Below are 25,093 nucleotides of genomic sequence, written 5' to 3'. Positions count from 1 at the left end.
ATATTTGAAATGTAATTTACTAAAACTGCAAAGACTCCTGATTTAATGTAAGTTGTGGCATTCCAACAGTTTTTGTTTTTAAACTTTGACCAAATTTACTTTAAGTAAATCAACAGTTTTACTTTACTTTTCAAAATACTGTGTTAGGAATTTCGGCTAATCATTCTTTGACCTTCTTCCCTGCAGGTCAAAGCAACCTAATAACAGAGGACCAGAACTCCCATGGAAGTTGTCTTGGTAAACACAAATACTGCTGAGGCCCAGCTAAAGTTAGAAGTCCATCAGGTCATCCTGGGTCTGCCACAGGTTGTCTGCCTGTTTAGACTCCTCCCCATTCAGGTGTAAAAGAACAGCCTGACCAGATGGTCATCTGCTCTGTATGATTTTTTTTTTTTTTTACCTGCAGCTGGTGACACCACAACAAAGTCTCCAAAACAATAAGAAATATTTTAAACAAGCATACCACCTCTCCATGTTTTTTTGGAGATTTGGCTAATAATGTATACTGCGGACAAAGTTGGTGGCAGGAGAATTTCTGCAGTGATCCTTCAAGGTAGCTGTCAAAATGTGAAGATAATTTAACCCTTTAACACTGGAAATGTTGCCAGTAACACGCTCTTTGACAAACTGCAACTCCTTGATTGTTTAAGCGATCAACATGAATCAGCTTATTCGGACTTGGAGAACAATGGATTTAAGTCAATATTAAGAGACGCTTTTCCCCTTGACACAATCTGCTGATTGACACTAATTGCGTCAACACCTTAGATTATCAGCTTTGTTTGTTTAATTTACGAATTTCCAATTTCTTCTTCTATGGACGTACCGTAATTTATCCAGACCAATCACTATCTTACACGTCATCGAGCCACGAACACGGCCTGCGACTAATGATGACGTTACACTATTTGATTGGCTGTATTGAAATTGGGAGTCCCGTTTAAAGAAAGCAAAGAGAGAAATGATCTTCTAACAGGCTTTTATTATTGTTATGATTGTTATTAAGTGCATGTTCGCCTGTGCTTCATACTTTGCCGAACTGACCCGGAAGAAGGGTTAGGATTAGGTTTATTCGTGCTAACAACATTTAGCCGTGGATGAGCTTACACTGGAATAACATCAGCCTTTATTTTGTCTGGACACGACTGGTGACACAACTTCACATGACTGTTTGCATGGTTGCTCAGGACGGTTCATTCAAAAGTCGGCTCCGAGATACAAATCTCCAGAGAGACACAGTTCTTCTGAGTCCCGTTAGCGCAGAACAGGCGGACGGACTGCGGCCTGAAGCTTCCACCGTTGCTTGCACACCGTAACAAAGCCCCCTCCCCTGCTGTTTTTTTTCTTTTTAACCACTAGCACCTGGAGGGTTCCGTACATATTAGCGCAAGACTGCCTATCTCTGCTTCAGATTCCGCTGGAATTACGTTAATTCCGTAAACGGTTGAAGAGTTATCGTAGTCGAAAGAATGTCAACAGTGTTAAAGGGTTAAAGGTTGCTGCATTTTTGGCCATTTACTTGATAAACTTAAGGTTTCTGTTTTGCGTTACTTTTTTAGTTTAAACCTATGATAATAGGAGCTATAAAAAAAATCAGTCATATAAATTGCCAACTGTTGTACAACAAGCTACAAAGGTGGACTAAGAAAGAGGCTCTGCACCTCTTAATATAGAGGTGTGTCATCCGAGACAATCCAACAAGATCTGGAGAAACTGACAATCCAAACTTTGAAAACGTTGTCAAACATGAAATAACTTTGATTCTAAAGGGGTTAATAACTTTTTGCATAATCATTATTGTTATCTAGGTGTTTATTTTTTAGCATAAAAAAATCATCTGATATAGAGCACCAGTCCAGTGATCTCAGTATATGCATAACATACACAGAGCCCGTCCACCTGACGCTGAATGTTGAAAAAGATTGCAAACCACTTTGTACATTGTGCTCTTTCACCTGAACAGCTGTCATTTTACCGAAAAAGTCAAGCCACCGTGGTTGTAAAAGGACAAAATAGATTCCCAGTCCTTAAACATGTATGTTCGACTTACACACTGGTAAATAAAATAAATAAAAAAACTTGAAAAGCTAACTAAACTGAACAGTTAATACCTGTTTAACTGCACCAACATCGTTATGTCTGATACATTCATTGTTTGTTTTTTATTTCTTTAAAATCTGTGTCTTTTGGCTGAGATCCTGCATTTCTATTAGAAGATTTGAATCATTTTAATTCATGCTTGGATATTTTAAATGAAACTTTCGGCTGTGAAGCTGGTTTAAAAAGCATAAAGAATAAAAATGGTTTGTGTAATAATAGAAATTCTAAAGGAAAGGTATTTGAGTATTTCAGTCAGTGTAAAGAAAAGTATAACTTTAAAGCAGAACAGTGAAGGGGATCTTTTTGAAGCCATCCAGAAGTCTGAGGGGGTTTAGGAGGAATTTCTGAAGCAAATCAACTTACCTTGGATTTGGGGATTTTGTGTGAGCATAAGTGGGTGTTAACTATGAAACAGACGAGCGAGAAACTATCTTTTTTTTTCTGCACTGCGAAGCGGAAAAAAAGGACAAATGGTTTCAATGTGTTGTTACCATGGTAACGCAAAAGTCCTAATGTGACAGAGCTGTTTTTGTTGAAAAACCACAGTGTTTCTCAGAGACGCATCATTTACTGATTTCCTCAAAGTAATTTTTTTTTTCAGTCTTCACTCTTTTGCTTCTATTTTAGACCGTCACTTAAATCAACTTTCACATTTAACTTCTCGTGTTGAAGGGCTTTGATTTTAAACATTGATATTTCTTTTAGATGATAAATTGCGGTCCCAATGAAAAATTCATTTTTATGGAGTGCATGCAGTGACATTTATGCAGGTCTGTGCATTTTCAGGAAGTTAAAGATTCATAATATAGAAAGGCATCCAGGATCTGAAATGGATTCAACCATTTTTCCTAAATCTAACAAACTGAATGAACATAAAAGGGGGGAGATGCCCAAACCTCTCTGGCTTTTTGTGAGAAGTATTTACCCCCTCAAACCTGATAACTAGTTCTTTTAACTCTGGCATTAGGCATTGTGATAACTGCTGGCTGTGACAGAATGCAGATCCACTATGAATCTTCTTCTTTCTCTTTTGGCTTTTCCCATCAGGGGTCACCACAGCGAAAAAAAACCTCTCTTTTTGAGGAAGAGTCGCATGGGTAACTTGGCAATGTTTTACGCCGGATGCCCCTTCCTGACGCATCCCTCTCAATTCAGCCGGGCTTGGGACTGGCACAGAAGCAGAGAAAGGGACTAGGGAGCAGCCGGGATTTGAACGCTGGTTTCATGGACGGAAGGTGCCGCAAACCAGCACGAGCTAAACCAGCTCCCGGCAGACCCACTATGATTAATTTGTACATTTGGCCACATAGGAAGTTTAACAGGAAGACATGTCTCTAATAGAAAGGATTTCAATCTTATTGAAGTCCAGACATTAACTCACCAACGCTAGCTTTGTGTTTTTTGGGTATTCAGAAATGGACTCTTCATCTACGTTCACACTGCCCTCTACGACACGCATTCAAGCAGCCACTTCTAATAAAAGTCTATGTAAACGCACGTTAGTGTTTTTACAGACTTCCACGTTTAAAACTTTCATGTTCGTGCATCACTACGCAAGTTTTTACTATTGTTTTCGAGCTCTTCGTACAAAATCCATGGCCATTGAACGGTTGTTGCAAGTTAAACCAGGTCGAATTTTGACCAATCAGAGTCTTGGATTTGGTAGTGATGAATGAATGGTGTGCCTTTTAATTAATGGAAATGAAAACCTTTTAAACACTTAGGAGAAATTAAAAATTGTGGTTTGTGTCTGGCTGAAATTCTATGACACCAAGTCTTTCATATGTCAGAATAGAGCTGTGAAAGAAAAAGCCTGGACCAAGATTCACCAGATTTTCATGGCTTCAACATTTTGCACCAAGTCTCTTACAAATGGAGGTGGCGGACATGCGCTGGTAAACAGTAGGAAAAGAAGAAGCCCCTCCCTGCTTGTCCTGTGTGAACACCATGGTCATGTTCTTGAACATGCGTCACATGTGCAGTGTATCTGTTGCTTTAGATTTACACTCATTAATTTACGGTTCTGCCTGTTTTAAAGGTCATCCAGCTGCTACCCTTCATGACCTTGAGGTGATCCCACCTCAGTGGAGTAATGTTCTTCACCGACCTCCTGGATGACTGAATGGTTTAGTCTGAGATTCATTCCTGATAAGGAGGGTTTTGTAGGGCGGCCGTGGTGCAGCGGTAGGGCGGTCGACCCATGATCATAAGATTGCAGGTTCGATTCCCGCCTTGCACGCCCATGAGTCGAAGTGTCCTTGGGCAAGACACTGAACCCCACCTTGCCTCTGGTGGTAGGCAGGCGCCTGTGTTTGGCAGCGGAGCTGCCATCAGTGTGTGAATGTGTGAGTGAATGTGTGTGTGACTGGGTGAATGGGTCTGTGACTGTAAAGCGCTTTGTCCTTGTAGGAAGAAAGGTGCTATACAAGTATTTACCATTTATCATCAACTCTTTTTTTTTTTTTTTGGTTTTGGTTTGGTTTCTTGGTTCCTTTCAGGCTGATGAATGTCAGCGGTCCTGTAAATAGCATTTTGATGGCTATATGTTTTAAATTAAAATACAATTCAATCCGATTCGATTCACTACAAGTTAAAGGTCTCACGTCCTGTTTGTTGTAGGAAAAAGCAGAAAAAGCTTATTTTGTTGACGTGAGAGGACATGGGGGTTCTAAACACCTCAGCACTGATTAAATCAGATGTTTACATTCCTCTTAATACCTTTATCAAAACCAGCTGAAAAAAGGTGGTGTTTGTTTATAGATTATGCATTTTGACACGCAAAAGCTTAAAAGTCTGCTTGGTTGTTTTGAGTTTAAATGATTGTAGATTTTTTTTTCCTCATTTATTCCAAAACACAGAGGTGCTTCAGAACCATAAGCTCTGCACAGGCCTTTCAGAACTAAAACCAGTCGGTTCAACTTGGTATTTTTAGATTCTCTTTTCTGAACCCAGAGTCAGTTCCATAGAGACAGAGATTTTAATGATAATTTATTTTAAGAAAATACTTGAGTAATTTTAATTTAGGTCAACTGACGTGAGTGCAGCGGTCAGATTGTGCAACAGTTTTATAACAAAGAGCTACAGTTGGACATTGGGATCACTTTGAAAGAAGCTATACATGTAACCCTGGAGAACCCAAGATAAATTTTCTTCTTGATTTTGTTTGTTAAGTGGTTGGGGGTGTCGGCAGTTAACTGCGACCAAAGAATAAGAAAAAATACAAATAAAATGAAAGAAAAAAAGCTGTGGCCAAATTTGACCGATTGGGTTCTATAGGGTTAAAATTTTAATCCCTTTATGCCTGACTACAAAAGAGTATAAGATCACCGTACAATTAAACACGTTAATAAATATATCAGAATAAAGTTGTAAAATTATAAGAAAAGTTGTAAATTTACAGAAACTCAAAGAATTCTGAGTAAAAAAAATTTAAATATGTTACAATAATAAAGTTATAATTTCATAAACACAAATATGAGAAGAAATAAATAAATAAAAATAAACATACCCCCCCCCCCATCAGGCTGTTTTCACTTTAGACACACGGGGATCATTGGTGGAAGCAACCACCAATTTTAATTGCTCACACTACAGACTCAACACCAGCATATACAAACACTCTGATGTAGAGCCCTGCATCCATTCTCCAATGGCTTGAAGAATGGAAGGGTCTACATGGCCCTGGTCTGTCAAATTTTAATTGCATCTCTGAATTTGTGGCATCCCAGGGGTTTCTGTGCCCCTGACCATGCACCTCTTTTCCATGCGGTGAGGAAGTCCACAACACCTGAGCTGGGTGGACCGTATTCCCAGAGAAGCCGGTACGGGCCCCTTTTCTGGGCACACCAGGTCACCCCAATTTTTGCATCATTGTTCACAGCAGCTAGAGCCTGGTCCTCTGGCTCACCATCCCCTGGCCCTGTCTGGGGCCTCTGCTGGTCGCCGGTGTCTGCCTTCCCAGTCAGGTGGTGTTTGTCCTTGGTGGGGCTGGCAGGTTACACAGGTGTGCATTGCGGACTGACAATGCATTGTCCCGGCCTGGTTCTGGGGGTGGGGTTGACTGGGGCCTCAGGACTCCCGGGCGGGGGCGTGCCTCTCGTATGGGTGATGGCGTAAGTCTCGAGTGGTAGGGGCATTGGATATGGGACCGGAGCGCCTTGGGGTGGGACTGCACTGGCGGGGGCTCTGACTCTGCATGCTCTCTGTTCTGTGGGGTTCAGTGTCTTGCCCAAGGACATTTCGACTCATGGGCATACAAGGCGGGAATCGAACCTGCAATCATACGATCATGGGTCGACCGCCCTACCGCTGCACCATGGCCGCCCCACACTCTCTCTCTCCTTTTTTTTCTTCCATCCGGTCAACAAGGAATGCATATTAATCTAATCATTAGAAATAAAGCTTAGCCTCAAACACAAAAGGGGTTTATCACAAATATGCACTCTGTTTGCCTGAAGATCCATAAACCCCTATTGTAACTGTAAAATATGTCCAACACAAGAAACTTTCAGCTCTGATCTGCTTCCTGTTGGACAGGACAAGTTAGGAAAAAAAAAACAATTAAAAAAAGACACTTTGAGAGAATAAGCTGTTTACTAAGAAAATATAAACAATATGTGAAAAAGAAACCAACATCATGTTTCAGAGGATTATAAGCAGTTACTTTGGCACTAAATGGCTTTAGTTGGCACGTAATGTGGATAAAGGCTTACACCACCAACTAGCGTATGTTTTTGAAAAAGCATGGCTTTTCCTTGTAAAATTACAACTTTATTCTGAGAATTTTAGGACTTTACTCTTTCAAAATTACCACTTTTTTCTCATACATTTATTTACAGGTATATTGTCATAAAATTACAACTTTTTTCTTGTAAATGTATTTGTTTTTTTATTTTTATAATGGCCCTAGTACTACATCGTACCTGACTTTATTTCCAACTAAACAAAAAAAATGTCTTTAAGGTTTTTTTCTGTTCAAGGTGATGCTAAATTACATATATAAAGTTCCACTCCGATCATCTTTGGATATACTGTAAAAATGTTCCTAGTGGTCTTTTATGCTAAATAAAAAAATTGTCATTTTCTAGGACATAGTTTCTCTAGAGCGTCAGTAGTTCATTAAAAAAAGGAACAACCCCCTGTCCTGTCAACCATAACCGAGCTCTCTGTTTACGTCCTGTCCTGCTATCCTCCAATTCCCCACACCCTCAACTTAACATTAACGGTGCAACAAAAACGACAAGCAATACTGGAGCTATCCAGCCGTACAGTTTTGATCCAGATTTCAGCTTAGAAGAGGAAAATAAAGACGTACATGGATCCATTTGTCTACATCCATTCGTCCTTGTCCTGTCATCAGAATGGAGCGGAGCAGGAAGCTTTTGGCCTGAACAGCATTTTTTCTACACCAAAAAAAGCTTATTTCTTATACTGCATTATTTTCTTCTACTGCGGATTCACAATGATTTGAATAAAGGAATACTCAGAAATGCAATTTCAATCTTGATTTTCTGTCTTCTACGTCCTCCATCATCAGAAAAATGCCACAAATGTTACCAAAAAAAAAATCACAATTTTCATAGGAATGGGTATTTAGTGATACATAACAAGCGAGTGACAAAGGGCATGACAGGGTTAAAACTGCTTACTCTCATTTCTTTAGTTCTTTTTTTGGTGGTTGTGATTTGTTATGATTGCAATTCTTTTTAATTCACATTTAAAAAATGAATACATGTCATTTTAAAAAGAAACATAATAGAACTGAAAGAAAAGCAGTATTTTAAAGCTGATTGGGCCTCTTTGTCATGTTTAAATTAAAGCCCTTTGGATTGCTTGATTTTTTAACCAAAGCTAACTACAAAAAAGAAAGGTTATTTTTTGTTAAAAGTACATACAAGCCTTTAAAACCTTGAAAACATCTCTGGTGTTAAGTTTTCATGAACCGTGTGGGGTCTCTCTGCTCTTGTGAGGTATAAACACCAGAGCACGATCTGGAGAAGCTGATGAACTTTAGAAGAATCACAACGAAATTTAAAAAAAACCTGCATTTTGACTCAGGTGAGATTTAAAAAAACAAAAAAAGCTCTATTTAAAGCTCCATGGATGCTCCACCGGTCAGATCATCCAAAAGGGAAAGAAGTTTGAAGAAATGATAAACTCTTCCATCAACTGGTGAATCTTAGTTTAAAAAACAAACCTGCAGCAGTTTCTTTATTTCTTTTTCTCAACACTTTAAACCTACATCCCTGTTTCCGCTGATTTTTTTCAGGAACAGGTGTTGTAAAGGAATGCAGAACAGCGACTTTAGAATATCTGACAGCTCTCTGAAATCAGCTCATCTATCCAAACATTGAAGCTTCAGCACCTGGCCAGCACCGGTTAAAGTGGCAGATGAGAGTTTTTAAGGACTCAGGAGGGAAACTGTTAGAGCCCCAACTGCTGCTGTTAACTCAGCAGCCGCAATGCAGATCCATAAATTTGACAAATGGGTTCCAGCTCCGCTTTGAACTTTCCGCTCCTGTGGAAACGATGAAACAGATGTGTGCCTAGGCCTTTCCCACATGAGAACCCGTGACCTTCGACCATCACCCTGACTGCTTCCACATAGGCAAATCACTAAATTAACCATTTAGTCAACAGTTTTAATGTGTTATCTTCCGTTCCTGATGCATCATCATCATCACTTCACGTCTCAATAAGAGCCAGTCACTTGAATAGTGGGTTTAGAATCTTTTAATATTCAAAAAATACTTCAGTTTTGGCTTGGTACACAAACAACCTGGATCTGCTCCTTTAATTAATACAATGTTGTTTCTGCTGTCTGTAAGCAACTGAAAAGTGCAAAGTAGTGGACGTGGTCCCCTGTCCACCATGCAGAGGGAAGGCTACTTCATTGCTCCAAAAAGTCTGAATGACACCCAGCTCATACTACACGTGTCTGTTTGGAGAGCAGGGGGCTGGGGGCCCAAGCTACGTGCAAAATCAAACTTGTGATTCCACAAAGACCTCCTGTGGATGCAAACCAAAACTAACAGTCTTGAAAAGAAGAGCAAAGTGAGCCGCAGCTTCTTCAGGATCCAGATAAAGCGGGCCAGCCCGTTTATCAGCCTCAGTGGCTCTGAAGGCTTCTCCAATGTGTTAATATTTTTTTTGGTGTTTTCTTCAGTCCTGCAGCCCCTCCTGCAGCAGGGCTTCACAGCTTCAGGAGCTTCAATCCAGAGGATGGAAGAGGAAGATCACTGCAAAGTAAACCCGTTTGAGAAAGGCCGCTTCAGTCCAGCTCAGCGCCTGCTACCGCTTCTTCTTCTGCTTCAGGGACTTCCTCCTCTTCACGATCATCTCGTACAGCTTGTCCATGCCCTCGTGGAGCCCCTCTCCGATGATGGCGCAGGCGGGCTGGACGTGGTAGGTGGTGGAGGGCGTCAGCTCGTGCAGGGCCAGCTGCTTCTCGATGTCCGCCACCGGCAGAGACTTGGGCAGGTCCTGCTTGTTGGCGATGACCAGCAGCGGCGTGCCCTGGTTCTCCGCGAACTTGGTGACCTTATGCAGCTCCGTCTTGGCCTCCTCCAGCCTGTCCACGTCCACCGAGTCCACCACGTAGATTATCCCGTCCGTGCAGCGGCTGTAGGACTTCCACAGCGGCCTCAGCTTCTCCTGGCCGCCAACATCCCAGAAGTGACAGCTGATGCCTTTGGCGGTGCCGTTGCTCAGCTTGATCTTCTCGGTGTTGAAGCCGATCGTGGGTACCGTGTTGACAAACTCGTTGAATTTGAGTCTGTAGAGAACCGTGGTTTTCCCGGCGGAGTCCAAACCCAGCATGACGATGTGAAGCGACTGGAAGGCAGAGATGTTGGAGAAACTGTTGCCCATTTTGGCAGGGAGAAAAAAAACAGCCTCACGATTGTTTCATTAATTCCAGGCTCGGATGCGTAAAAATCCCCCAGGAGCCGCGCGCGGACCCCGGCGCGCTCCGGATGATTGATCGGCTCTGCTGTGACCGTCAGCGGCGCGCCTCGCCAGGACGCAGCGTGCCGTTCATTAGTATTCCCCTCACGCACTCGCGTCCATTTGGCGACAGGGGAGCTCCGCAGCTCCCGGAACACAGAATGGTTGTCTGTCTGTGGAAGCAGCGCAGAATCCCTGCACTAACGCCGCTGTGCTGCGTCACCTTCCCGCAGGCGGACATCCATCCCGTCCTTCTGCGGCTCCGTCCTGCAGCCTCCGTCTCACCTGCTGCTGTCTGTGTCTGCAGCCGCTGTGCTCTGCCGATGACAAACACGTCTGCAGACCAGGAACCGCTGCTGAGCCCCGCCCCTTTCTCAACTGAGCCAATGAGGCCGCACCGATCCGGTTCCCATAGTAACGCGGAAATAGAAACGTCAAAATCTATGATAGTTAAAAGTACAGTTAATATTTGGTTTTATTTTCGTAACTTACTGATAAAAAGGCTCAATAGTTAAATTTGGTACTTTGTTCAAACAAGGAAGATTCAGGGACATTAACCTGGACAACAGCGACACCCTGTGGTGTAAAATAGTTCTGAAGACTGAGGAGGAGCTGGAAACTTTTTTTGTTTAAATCTACTATTTTACATTGACTTGTTCTCCCTACCATGACAAAGGTGGATAAAGGTGGAAAGATTTCATGTAATCCATGGACACCAGTGAAGATCACAAATCATTGAAGAAAAAAGGTTCAGCACACTGTCTAGTGGGTCTAGATGACCCAACTCCCAATGTCAAAGTGCCTAGGATAGCAAAAGGGCTAAATAAGGTATATGCACGGTGGCACAGTGGTTAGCGCTCTTGCCTCACAGCAAGATGGCAGGGTGTCCCCTGCCCGCAAGTGGCCTTGATAGGCTCCAGCAGCCTCGTGACCCCAAAAGGGATTAAATGGATCAGAAGATTAATGAGAAAAAAATAATAAATGAAAAGGAATATTCACAATAATACTGCCCTTACAGCGAACACATTTTGCATGGATGGACAAGGAACCGGTTCCATTGTTAGGACATAGTGTTGGATTTGGATTTGGAAATTGTTTATTTCAAACAATAAAACCAAAAATAAAAGTAAAGTAAACAAACAGCAGAAATATACGTCCATATATCAAACTTAAGAAAATTAGTCTTAACTTTGATTGAAAAATACATATACATACCCATACATTTACACTTGTAAAAAATATCAATTGTTACTCTTAATCATTAATAGCTTGTGCTATCTTAGATGACCCCACCCTTACTTTGACGTGTTATACCTATCATGACAAAGGTGGATAAAGGTGGAAAGATTTCATGTAATCCATGGACACCAGTGAAGATCACAAATCATTGAAGAAAAAATGTTCAGCGCACTGTCTAGTGGGTCTAGATGACCCAACTCCCGATGTTAAAGTGCCTAGGATAGCACAAGGGTTACCTCTAAGGTAAACACACAGTTGAATGACCTGCGGTGTAATTTAAGTGGCCAGCGTGGCTAAAATCTTCCAAAGTTATGCAAATTTGAACTTTGGCAAATATTGACATTGTGTCAACCTATCAAATGCTCAGCTTCAGTAGTGATGAGTTGTTGTGATCAGTGGGTGGAGTCCAACATGGGAGAGAAGCTCATTGTTGCTGTGTTTGCTCACCACAAGCTTTATGATGTTTGTTCATTTTAGTCTGGAAACAAGAATAAAAAGGACTTTGCTTGGAAACTAATAATAGAGGATATCCAACAGTCTGGTCAGTGGTAAAACCTTTCACCTGATTTTAGCTGTTTGTACAGTTCTATCCAAACATAAGGAAGCCTGCAAAAGCTAACTTGCCGCTGGCGTTTATTCAAAGAATACGTGTATAAAAAGGTGGCCTGAGGGACATTTGTTTTAAGAGGAAAAAGGAGACAGAGAGGAGAAGTGGGTCGGCAAGGTCAGCCGAGAGGGGGACGTATTCTGCTGTCTTCTCCTCCTTTGACCTCTTCGTCTTCCCACTTGGAGATGAGCGGGTAATGGATCCCAGGTTCAAGGAGGAGAAGACCGCAGGACATGAACTCAAAGAGATAGCCGAAGCAGCAGCAGAGCTATCGGAGGCATGTTGGTGTGTTGACAAGTGTACCAACATATAGAAAAACTATACAGTGTGCTGCTTTTTTCCAAACAGGTAAAACAACAAAACTCTTTTTGACCAAGACAATATACAGATTTATTAAATATGCATTAAAAAACACAACATCAACGGGGGACCTTTCTGTGTGGCGTTTGCATGTTCTCCCCGTGCATGCGTGGGTTTTCTCCGGGATCTCCGGCTTCCTCCGACCGTCCAAAAACATGCTACATAGGTTGATTGGCATCTCTAAAATTGTCCATAGGTGTGAGTGTGAGAGTGAATGGATGTGTGATTGAGGATATTCCACCCTGCGACAGACTGGCGACCAGTCCAGGGCATCCCTTGCCTACGCCCAAGTGGCCGGGATAGGCTCCCCCGTGACCCCGAAAGGGAAGAAACGGTTAAGAAGATGAATGAATAAATATGCATTGGTGTCATGGCAGAGTCAACTGACCCTGATCCCCTGCAGAAGAACCTACTGTTATGTAGAATGCGCTTAATGCAGGTTCTTGAATGAGCTTTTAGCAACTGGTTGTTTTTTTTAATTAAATGACGCAGTACTGTGCCAGGAATGAAACAGACTTTGATTCCCTAGTCCCTCAGTCTTCCACTGTGATTCTTCCAAGCGCAGTCCTTTTTATTCTCAACTCATACAGTTAGTTCAGATTCTATGCAAACTGTTTATTTTTTATTTTTCTATTCAAGAAATCCTAAATGTTCAACAGTCATAAGTTTTGTGAAAACTTTTCAGTCAACAGTAAATTATTGTATTTCTTGCAGAAAATATTTCCAAGATGGAGTGTGCCACCTGACTAAAAGTAGAGTTTGCCAGAGTTTTTTTCCCTCTTGAAGTGTGTGCTCGGACATGTTATTTTCAACTTGTCCTGTCTAACAGCTGGGCAAAACAGTTAAGAGCTGAAGACCTCTTGTGTTGGACAGATTTTACTGTTACAATAGGTGGATATGAATCTTCTCAGACACGAGGTATATATTTGTATAAACCCCTTTTGTATTTTAGGCTAAACTTTATTTATATTATATTTGTATACATTTCTTTTTGGACTGAAAAAAAGCGATCTTGTGGGACATTAGAGCCAGGGAGCAAGGGTACACAAAAGGAAAAAAAGGGGTTGAAGAAGTTGGAGGATGATTAAAAAAATAGGAGGGGGTAGAACCACAAAAATAAGTGACAAGTTGCTAGACGTTCATCCTTATTCATCATTAATCCATCACACACATGCATATCAAAATGCACATAATACAGGCATAGAGCAGGTCTCACATACGTACATATGCAAAATAATAATATGCTGAAACAAATGTTCAATTTGTGAAAAGGTGACCTGTGCTCACGTGAGTGTCTGTGTTCTACTGTGGTGAATGATGGAATATAAAAAGAGGGAGAGTGCCCGATCACCTCCACATTATGACCCCCGCCGAAGCAGGAGTGTTGGCCAGGGCCCCCCAGACACCTGCGCAGGATAGCAGATCAAAATGATCCACCTGCTGGGCAACTCAACGTCAGCCAGCCAGACCAGAGCCACAGGGGGCCCCCGCACCAGAGAGCAGGGGGGCAGAGAGTGCAAGCTCCAGCCCAGCCACAGAACAAACCTCCTGACGCACCAGGGGTCTAGCTCAAGGCCCTACCTGCCAGAGAGCCCCCCAGCCCCAGACAAGAAACCACAGCCACCCAGGAGTCCTGAGCATCCCCCACACTGACCCCAGGTATGAACCAGGGCCCCCTTAGACAACCACCCGCCCGCCCAACGGAGAATCCAGCTTAGACAGAGGCAGGGGCCACTCCCCGTTGCCTGAGAGGAGGGCGCCAAAGAGAAATGGGGGTCCCCTGACAAGAGTGGTAAACATGGGAGTCTCTGTGGTCATGAGTGGGTTGTTGAAACATCCAAAGTTATCACTCCCTCATATTAGACACTAGAAGTCAGGATTTATGTTCTGCTGATTGAGGAAATGTGCTTTGGATGGCTTTGTTTTCATGTTTTTCTGTCCTTCTGAACTATTGTTGTGTGTCCGCTTGTGTGTTATTTTAATGTTTCAGTCTGCAAAGCAGCTCAAGCTTTGCTGTCTTAGTTTCATTCACAGATAGCTCAATGGAACCAGTTGCTGAGGATGTTGGGGGAAGATGCAAGAAATCCTTACAGAGCAATCACTAAGCAGATGAACGAAGAGACCAAATCAAACTTCATCATACAGAGAAGGGAGTGTGGCTTCCTGTGTTTAAGTTGCCTCTAGTTTTACATTTTTCTTTTATTTGGTAGGATTCAGTAAAAGGACAGAACCGTCATGATCCTCTCAGGTGTCTCCGTTACCAAAAGCAACCACCTATATTGTTTTTTTTTAGCATTTTCTTTAGATCCTCTTGAAAGTCATCACACAGGAGAACAGAAGATATCTGTGTATCTTTACTATGCAGATTACGCCTTACATGCCCTCACCATAACCTTACAATGACACAATTGATCCAGTGGAGGGCGCTGTAGGCCTGAACTGCAGGCCTCTTGAAAGAAAGAGTCTCACAAGGCACAAAAGCGGAACATGATCAAACAGACACGCCATCAGAAGTGAAGGAATTCTAGTTTAGCTTTGGATTCATGGTTCAACACAACATTTAACAGGAGCAAGTTTGCTATTGAACAGCTTGAAGAAGGACTTTGTCGTAACTAGATGATCTATGGGTTTAAAAAATGTTTCCAAATAAAAGGTTTCAAGAAGTACATAAGAAATAACCACAAACTCTTTTGGGGCAAATGTTTAATTACAAACGAACACCGGAATGCAAAACTAGAAGAGAGACCTTCATGAGACGTTCAGGCCTACTTACCAGGTAAGTATAAAACCAGAAGACAGTAAAATCCAAAAAAGCAGCAGAAGAGGGCATGAAGGAATCCAAGCAGGTGTGAAAGCAGAAGGAAACCACATAAAAGACGGGATAATAACTTAAATATAGAAACTAAGTCACAGCAAAATATCCATCCATCCATCTTCTAAACCCACTTAATCCCTTTTACAGACTGAGCAAAGGCAGAGTACACCCTGGACAGGTTACCAGTCTGTTGCAGGGACACACACTCACATCCACACCTAGGGTCAATTTAGAGACACCAGTTGACCTATGAAGCATGTCTTTGGACTGTGGGAGGAAGCTGGATGAGGAGAACACGCAAACTCCACACAGAAAGAACCCGGGTGGGATTTAAACCAGAGCATTCATGCTGAGAGAGCTAACCACTGCACCACCGTGCAGCCCCTCAAGAAATCAAACTTACAAAAACATATATTTACAGATCAAAATGACACTTTGCTGTCAAAAACACTGCTGCCTCCGTGGGGTCAGATCCATTGGGCGAGAACTGCGGAGGCACGCGGGGCGATCCGGGCCTCAATAAACACTCCAGTGGGCCGGAGTGGTCTTCTGCCAGGAACTTGACGTGCTGCAGGGCAAGTAGCGACTGTCTGATGACAGACAGAATTTGTGCTCAGTGTATTTGACATACAGTATGTATCAGAAGATGTTCGATTCGCCGTTCTGCACGTCAATCAAGTCACGTACTTCTCGGTGAGGATTGCAAACTACCCTCATGTCGTTGACGATCGGCTGGTCGATCGCGATCGATGTAATAAGCACCCCTACACCTTTACGGGCTTGATATACAAACTCTAAATCATTTTTACCAAGGGCCACATCAGTATAGTGGTTGTCCTCAAAGGGTCAGATATAACTTATACATGTAACTAAATGTAATGAAAAATAAACGTTAACTATTCCTTAATGTTAAATAACTCATTTATTTATAATGACTTTTTAAAGTAACAATCACAGTTGCATAAAAACACGTTTGCTTGTTACTCTAGCATAAATCATTTTAAATTTGATTCTGTCAGGTTAGATTGTATGAACAGTGTTTAAGTCCTAATGTATAGTTGCCCGATACGATATTGCAAGTCGAATTCCCCCTATGAATAAATACACACCAATTTTTATTTTTTATTTTAAGAAATCAAAAGCTTTGTTGCTCTCGCGGGCCACATGAAATGACATGCCAGGCCACATTTGGCCCTTTGGGCCTTGAGTTTGAAACGTGCTGTAGAATATCTCATATTCTGGGCCAATTATCTCCTCTTTTATTGTTGTTTCAGAGGTTTTCATGAGATGTGAGGCTGTAGGTTTGTATTTTTGTAATACAATTTTATGGACTTTTTTCTAACTGCTTTGCAGATTATTTTGGTTTACTGAGCAAAAGATTTTTTTAATGCTGACGGATGTTTATTAGAGCTATGTTGAAATGTGCTTTGATTATCTTAGTTTTTATTTAGATTTGTTTTATTTGGGTGTTTAATTTTATGTCTGTGCAAAAAATGTTTTTTTTTTTGTTTTAGAAAACTAGATTTTTTAAAACTGATCAATGGGACAGATCTGTAACATTGACAAGTTCTAAGGATTCTTAAAAAGTCAGAGAATACACCTTAAACTTAAATGGCTTCCATAAAGTTGCAAGTTATTGACATAAGTCATATTGTTTTACTTTTCTGATCTGTGTTTATCTAATGTCTAGATCTCATTTCTTGCAAAGCAAACTCAGTTGGTGAGAGGAATTCTGTAAATTTCAGTTTTTTTCACAAGTTACATCTCACTGAGGATTAGCATGTGAGCCTCCAAGAATATGAATGTTGTTTCTTTACAATTGATTCAAAACATTAAAGTGTTGCTACAAAAAAAAAACAAAAGGAAAAACAAATACTGTCCCGTGAAAGTGCTATTGTGTCTGTGAGAAAATGTCAGATGTTGAGTCAGAGTCGATAAAGAAAAGTGTTATGATGTTACAAAAAAATTGCTCCTGATGACCCTGAAGTACTCATGTCCCTGACTGCAAAACTCTGCTTCACCACTTGTAACCTTTGTGCTATCCTAGGCACTTTAACATTGGGAGTTGGGTCATCTAGACCCACTAGACAGTGCTCTGAACCTTTTTTCTTCAATGATTTGTGATCTTCACTGGTGTCCATGGATTACATGAAATTTTTCCACCTTTATCCACCTTTGTCATGGTAGGGAGAACACGTCAATGCAAGGGTGGGGTCATCTAAGATAGCACAAGGGTTTTAACCTGTTTGCTTAATTGCCAGCCAAGATCTGGTTTCCATGCTTCTGTTGTTATCAGTCCATTTGTTGTTAGCATTCTGAAACTCAAAGACACAGTACCTTTACTTATTGTGGCAGTTTTTTGCCTGAGACTAGAAATGTCAGGCAGAATCATGTGTCTCTGCTTCTTCAGGGGATCTCTGAGCAGCCTGGAGAATTCTGACCATGAAGTGCGCCTTGTCTGCGAGCTCAGACAGCTGAGCTTCTTCTGACTTCCTCTGTCTGGTCTGGAGATAAAAATCACAAAAGTTCATATTGCACATTTTTTCCGGCAGGTCATGTGACAATCTGACAAGATTGGAAATTTGGACTTTAGAAGTTTCTTAGGAATAAAGATAAGGTGATAGAACAATTGACTTCTCTTCTTATGCCATGTGCATGTCTAGTATTTCTACATTAAGAATATGAATTGTTTTCATGTACCTTTATCTTTCAAATAAAAATCCTTATCAGGCAGTTATCTAGCAGTTGCCTTGTAAAGCTACAGATGTATCTGCTCCCATACGTGTTACCCTGTCTTTCTCAGTGCTGATTCATGCTGACTCATAGTGTTTACATTTTGTACTGCTCTGTGCAGTGGCATACTTTTTTTTTTTTGTAAACACTGAGACTATGGTTCCAAATATGCTGATCTGAGCGGGACTGCAGTCATGTTAGCCAGAGAGTGACAACACACATGAGTTTGGAAATCAAAGTCTGTAAAAAAGCCAAAGTGGGTTCCTCCTACCTCCAAACGGAAAACAAATAATGCTGCTGGGGTCTTCTTTGGCTCTCTTTCTCCCTTAATGGCTTTAAAATAAACCAAAGATGCAGCGGCAGGGTCTGTGTACATTTAAAGCCTCAGTCACTTGGACCTTTATAGGGGATGGGGTTTTTTGAGTTGTTCGGGTCCGTAGGGAGCTGTATTCAGGAGCTGCCGCATCTTAATGGGAATGCAGATTTTCCTTTCAGTTTCTTTGAGGCTTGAGTGGCCACCTTAAGGGTTGCCATTAAAATGGAATGTCCCGTTGTCGTATACTGGTAAGAGTACCGTGAAGCATTTGTAAAGTTAATGCGTTTCTTGTTGGACCGAACAGAAAAGAGAGGAGAGAGGGAGAGAGGTGGATGTTAGAGATGAGAGATATGGTACAAAAAAAGTTGGATATTTAAAAAATAGGAGGGGTAGAACAACAAAATGAGTTGCTGGAAGCTCTGCTGGCTCCAAAAATCTTCACATGCAAACATGTCAACATGTACACAATACAACCACAGCTTATTGAGTCGGCAGGAGCGCCACAGGGGCCCCTGGCACCAAAGAGCAGGGGGACACGAAAGCACAAGCCCTTACCCAGTCAGAGAGCAGCTCCTGTTGCTGCACAAGGGGGCCCACCACAAGGCTGTACTCGCCCACCACAGGCCCCCCCAGCACCAGACAAGCAGCCCTTCACCACTCAAGAAATCTGAGGACCTCCCCACCTCAACCCCAGGCTTGAACCCAGGTCCCCCACGGAAGAAGTGCCTCCTGCTCCAGGAAACCAATTCTCGGGAAGGGCAATGTGAGGACATCTCCTGTTTGCCTGATTTGCCCCTTTTTCACCCGCAGACAGCCTGTATCCACTCAAAGGGGAGTTGTGACCATGGCTTTAGAACATTGGAAGATTTTCACAGGGTTTGGCACTGCTTTACTAAATGAGGGAAAACTACTTTGAGGCTGCATTCTAAACATATCTTAAGCCAAGGGAGTTGGAAGCAGGTAAAGCATTAAAGGAAAGTGGGTACATTAATAAAAAGGGAAAATCCTTTTTTTTTGGCTTGTTTGAAATACAGATTATAGAACTGAAGGGTGAAAGGTTAAATCAGAAAAACAAATATTAAGCTTTGGATTAAAAGCTGAGAGGCTGAAGTAATGAAACCAATCACTCACGCTTTAGGAAAGTAAAAGCCAAATATATCGTTGTCAAAGGCTAGCTTTACTCAAGAAGATTCTTAACCAATCCACTTGAGCAAGTACTGGCTTACATGCTGCACACTTTCAATTTAGTTCATTTATTAAGTCATTAAATAATGCCTGATTTGTTTACTTTTTTGACTCCCTTTGCAATGGTAAATAACTAAAGGAAAATGCCAGACGAAGTGTTCGTTATCAGAAATTAGTGGTGGTGTGAACAGTCCGTGTGAACAGTCCGTGTCACGGTATATCAGGATGACCCAGATGCTGACGCAAGCTAGAGTGTGGAACTAAAATTCTTTAATTAACAAAAAGTCCCACCTTAGGTGGGAAAAATCCACAAACAAAACTGAACTCAAAAGCAGAATGACTAAATAGCGCAAAAAAGATTTAGAACCAAGAACTAAACTACTACAACTGCAACACTCCGGCACTGAAGGCAGAAGCAAACCACAGCTCAAACAAATAAACCTAAAGCGCAGGCAGCTATGTGTCAGTCCATGGAGATTCACTGGAGGGGGGGCGGATCCTTTCAGGAGAAGCCACAGCCAACCGGCACAGAAAAAGACACGGATAAGGAAAAAACAAAACAGAACTGACCGACTACGTCATTCTAATGCAAAGTGGAGGACAGTTGTTTCCACTAAGTATTAATTTCTGTCCCGCTTATACCATGGTCATTTACAAAAAAATGACTATTAAATAGTCATTTAAAAATGACTATTAAATAAAATAAATAACTATTAAATTAATTACTAGTTCGTCAGTTGTGTTATTTTTTAAGTTTTAAACTTTTTTATAATACGCTGTGATGTGTTGTCATGGTAACTGCTACAGGTTTAACCACCAGTGGAGGAAAATATTGCTAGCAGGTAAGCAAGACAGAAAGACAGGTATTAAACTATTTTCCAAGTTTCTGTTGTTGCAGTTACCAACTGGCGTAAAGGCCAGCGTAATAATATAGGACATTTAGGCTGTTTGACTGGAACATCTTTTCTTAAGATGTCCATTTTCACTTTTAATGGAAACTCTGCCGCCAATCAGAATTGAGTTTTCACCCGGACCACGGTATAAAGACATATGTACTAGAGATCAGAATTGGGTACAGTGATGCATAAACACTTTGTTAACGTATGAAAAGTGCCCCATGCATTTCTGCAGAAATAAGAGACAAAGAACTGGGTTAAGCTTGAAAATGTGAGCCGCACAATTTCTGCAAGAAGAAGAGTCAGGAACCCATGTTCTGGCATGACACATGAGCCGCGTAAGCTCTGAAGGGCAGAAGAAAAGAGCATGAATGAACTGAACGGTTTGAGATAAACTGGTATGATTAGGAATTAGGAAAGTGGCATGGCCACCAGCAGCTGTATGAGACTTACAGTGTCTGTGTCGTTTTCTAGGATATAGTTTCTGCAGAGTAGCAGTAGTTCGTCAGAAATTTGCTTCTGAGTTGACACAGACGCCTGCTCTGATATCCCATCATCCCTTTATTTATCCCGCTAGCATAAAGCCCCTCACACCCCCAACCTAACACCTAAAAAAATGGCGAGCAGTATTAGAACTATTCATCCGTACAGTTTGGATCCAGATTCCAGCTCAGACGAGGAAAACAAAGACGTACACGGATCTATTTCGTGAACGCATCAGAATTAATCCGAGCATGGAGCTTGTGGCCCCCTGATTGTAGGTTTCCCGTCACCTCTACAAGTCTTTCTACTTGGTATTTTTTCATTTGTAGATTTACAATGATTTGAAAAAAGAAATACCGGTACTCAGAAATGTAATTTTAAACTTAATTTTCTAAATAAATGTCCTACATCATCAGAAAAAATACCACTAAAACAAGTTAAAAAACGGAATTTTCATCAGAGTGAATTTTTAAAGTCTGATCCACTCACCCCCCTTTCCCTTTGGAGATACCCAGAATGTTTTTATCCATCTCCCTCCAGAATTTCTCTAGCTCACATCTTACCTGTGGAGCATAACCACTGATGACATTCAGCATTACAATTTCCAGCTTCAGACTTAACATCCTATCCGTCAGTGATACGTTCTTTATTTTGTTTTCTCAGCATCCTGAACAAAATTTCTGTCTTGCTTTGTCATCTGACTGCAGCAAAAATAAAAAATCAGAATAAGAAAGAAAAAGATGGTGGTGCGAGCCCTGAAGCTGTTTTCCATCAGGAGATAGTGTCTTTGTTTTTTTGTTGTCTGCATTTTCAGATTCCAGCGCCTAAGTGAGACCTGTCAGTGGTCTTAAGCACTATCTCTCTTTCTTCATCCTCCAAACATGGACACAAATGCACAGATGCTGCCATGGAGACCTGCGTACTGTGCTCTGGGCGTTACCATGGCACCAGTGTTTGCTTGGAGTGGAGCGTGTTTGTTGGCGTAGAGCTTCTGTCTCCTCCAGAAGCTCAGGGAGGACAACTGTTTTGTTTGTTCCTGCTGGATGTTAACAGACTCTTGAAAAGGATCGTCATGACCGATGTTGAGGAGGAAGAGGCTGTGGGCGACGCTCACACACGCACACGCACACGCACACCCACACCCACACACACACACACACACACACACACACAGAAGATGGTGTATAATTGTAATGATCTATGATGTGCCCACTGTAAACAACCCTGCAGTGCAAAGAGCTCATTGTAAATTAAAGGAATAGAGATGGAAAGGGACGCATTCCTTTTAGATTAAACATCTGCCTTTTCTTTGAAGTCATTTATGCAAAGAAAACAATTGTGAACATTAAAAGTGAATCTGCAGTAGCACACAAATGAGACATGCCAGCAGAATACACATTTAGGTTAAGAGAACATTAAATCAGATGAACATCCCTTGTGGCTTGTCCCAAACCTTTGTTTGTGTCATGACCTGTCAGCTACTCCCTCCTCCCCCCCTCCTTCCTGTGTTTGACGCGACCAGCTGGATCCACTTACCTCATCTACACCTGCCTTCATAAACTCCTCCAGGATCATCAGCCGGTGCCAGTTCGTTGTTCCTCCTATGGTGCATAGTCTGGTCAGCTCACGTTTTTGTCTCAAGTCTCGTTGTCTTAAGCTCATGATATTTCTCGCTCTGCCTCAGGACGTAAACCTTCTGGATCCTCACCTGGTCGCAGTTCTCCAACGCTGCAGTCACGCCGCTTCAAGAAACCTCCAGCCAGCCGTCTCTCCTCGCCTTGGTTCAAGCTTCGCCTACGCCGTCTCTAGTAGCCTCCAGCCAGCCGCCTAGCCTCGTCTTGGTTCAAGCTTCGCCTACGCCGTCTCTAGTAGCCTCCAGCCAGCCGCCTAGCCTCGTCTTGGTTCAGCCTCGCTCCCGCCGCTGTTCCCCCTCAAGGAGATCCCAGTTCAAGGTTCCTCCAGCCAGGCCACGCTCTCTCTTCCTGGAAGGAAGTCCTGTCAAGTTCTGGTTCTGATTAAACCACTGAAATCTTACCGTTGTGTCAAGCTTCTTTCCGGGTTCCAGCATCTGGGTCATTTTTGAACTCATGTTCGAATCATGACAGTTTGCTTCTCATTTTATCTCAAACGTGGCTATTGTTTTCACAGGATGTAAGGAAAATAGAAAAAAAAATAAGTTTTGAAATAAGAAATTGAATTGATTGGTCAGAAGTCGTCCTGACTGTTTCTGTAACCTAAGACCTATAAAAGGTTGAGGAGAAGCCCTGATGTAGCAAACCATTGTGTGGAGTTAGTGATGCTTCCAGCTTGAATAGTAAACCAAAACCTCCAAGTCTTTTTGTTTTTTATCCCTGTGGGTACTTTGTTCTTTGGGGAAATGCAATTTGATGGAGCCTCATTTGGTCCTCTGAGCAAAAGCTGGCAATTCAAAACCGTGATAACTAAAAACCAAAGTGGAGACTTGAAACTTTGCTAAATAAAACACTAAAACTATGCTTTATAAGTTTGTTTTTCTGTGTAAAACATGATTTTTCTACATACAAGAGAAACAGAATCTTTTTTTAAGCTAAATTTTAACTGGTTCTCAGGTTCATACAGCAGATGCTTTTGTGAAAAAACATGCTGGGTGAACCAGTAACTTGCTGGCTCCTAAACCTGTCCAGTAATAACAGGGGCAAATTCTATCCAACCCTCTTCCAAGTCTGCCTAATACCATTAGGGTTGCTGGTGCCTATCCCAGTTACTGTTCAGCAAATGCAGACAGCTTTTCCAGTCCATTGCATGGCGACACAGAGACAGAAACAGACAGACACTTAGACTGATGGACAGTTTTGAAACACCAATTGATGAAGCATATTTTAAGACTGAGTGGTCGGACAAAAACCTACATATGCTTGAGGAGAACATAGAAACTCCACACAGAACAATCCAGCTTGGATTTGAACGAGCACCTTTCTTTCTAGGAGGCGAGAGTGCTAACTACAATACTGTACAGCACTTGGAGAAACTTGTTACTTCAAGATATTTTGAGAATTCTCTCTGGATTATAGTGTGCAAGTTTGAAAGCTAAGCATGAATTAAGGGAAAATTGAAGTTTTATACATTTAGACATTCTTTATAGTCACTTTACTGAACTCGAAAAAAGTTCAAATCTTTCCTAATCTTTAAAAATCTCTGAAAACATCTAATTGCAAAAGTTAATCAAAAGAAAATTGAAGTAGCTGCTAGCTTGGTATGTCATTAGCTTACTTCATTGTCTGTAACCTAGACTGAAAACAGTTTGCTTTTGTTGTATGACCACCAGCAATGGATAAATTAGAAAATAATGAGACTGGTCATCTAAGCCAGCAAGATTTATGAGTCATTTAACTCTGCACAAACCTTTGAGTTGGGCACAGTTCCATAATATATTTTCTCTTTTTTCCCCTAAAGTGGGTTCTCAGTAGTCTAGCCTTATTGTTTACATCACCTGAATTAATTTAACCTATAATGTCACAGAACCTCAGGGACCCCCCTCTACTAATATAAACTTATCTTTTTTTGTAAATAGTAAACAGAATTCAAATTAACGCAAAGAAAAGATTAAATAAAATAGAAAAATCTCCATTAAAATCCATCTGTTTTATGTTGGTTTACTTTCTGTCAGTATGTTGCTTGTGTGTATTTTTATTAATTATCACAGCTACCATTTGCTGAATAAGGAATATTTTGGAAGGGCTTTGCTTAAAGGAATGCTAACAAATTTTCCTGAAATAGAAGAGATTATTCTGGTATTTTCAAGTATTCAATCACTCTTTTCGACAGGAAGACTTCATACTTTTGAGGTTAAAGTTTGTGTTTTCTGATCCTGGGTTACTTGCTATTGACAATCACAACTATCTAAAAAATGTTCAACGCGTTTCTGGAATAATATGTTTCCAAGCAAAAAATACATTTCAAAAGAATAAAAGGAATTGGATTGTAGGTTTCAAATTAAAATGTGAGATCATTCCAGCAGCGTCAAATCATCTGATGCTTTTTCAGCGTATGTGGATGATGACATGCCTCCATTTATCATCTTTTTAAGAATGGGTGTTACATGTTGCCATGTCATTCGTATCACTTCTTCACTTCTTTCAGACTTTAATAACAGAGTGTTTAGTGCTTGGAGTTATTTATGAAGAGACAGGGCAGAGGGGAGTGTTTGTGGAAGGAGCTGAGAGGCGCCTTGTACGGAGGAGAGCTTAGGCTTCCCTGCCAGGTTTCCATCTCACTCACCTTTCCCTTCACTTAGCTGAGAACAAACGAACTCTTGTTCTGCTTTTGTCAGCAGAGACACAAACTCTGGCTGCAGTGAGATCACAGGAACTCACGTGTTTCTCTCTCAGATATATTCAGTTTAAAGTTAATGATTGATGTGCAAAACCTACAAGTGA

At 41.5% G+C, this 25,093-nt stretch overlaps 2 protein-coding genes and 1 long non-coding RNA gene across 4 annotated transcripts in view; 1 reads left to right on the top strand and 2 right to left on the bottom strand.

Annotated features, from left to right (window-relative positions):
- Positions 1–22,833, bottom strand: part of LOC110017416 (gastrula zinc finger protein XlCGF57.1-like) — a 151,379-nt gene extending 128,546 nt beyond the window's left edge. Inside the window, exons 1-3 of one of the 2 annotated variants that reach the window (XM_023950484.1) lie at positions 22,387–22,833; positions 22,215–22,279; positions 21,242–21,775 (exon numbers count right to left, since the gene is read on the bottom strand). The gene's annotated coding sequence lies outside the window, so the exon portion shown is untranslated. The other variant, XM_023950486.1, reaches the window with a different exon arrangement.
- arl4c (ADP ribosylation factor like GTPase 4C) lies at positions 8,815–10,381 on the bottom strand. The gene has a single exon (XM_004081610.4). It carries the CDS (start codon positions 9,967–9,969, stop codon positions 9,391–9,393), a length of 579 nt encoding a protein of 192 aa, XP_004081658.1. The 5' UTR covers positions 9,970–10,381; the 3' UTR covers positions 8,815–9,390.
- Positions 21,783–22,712, top strand: LOC105356783. Its single transcript, XR_910864.3, has 2 exons — positions 21,783–22,284; positions 22,363–22,712. It is a non-coding gene; the product is annotated as an uncharacterized LOC105356783 (long non-coding RNA).
- Positions 22,834–25,093: the final 2,260 nt, after the last annotated feature.

Source organism: Oryzias latipes, chromosome 21, assembly GCF_002234675.1.
Source record: "Oryzias latipes chromosome 21, ASM223467v1".
Classification (NCBI taxonomy): Eukaryota; Metazoa; Chordata; class Actinopteri; order Beloniformes; family Adrianichthyidae; genus Oryzias; species Oryzias latipes.
This window is presented reverse-complemented; position numbering and strand designations above follow the sequence as displayed.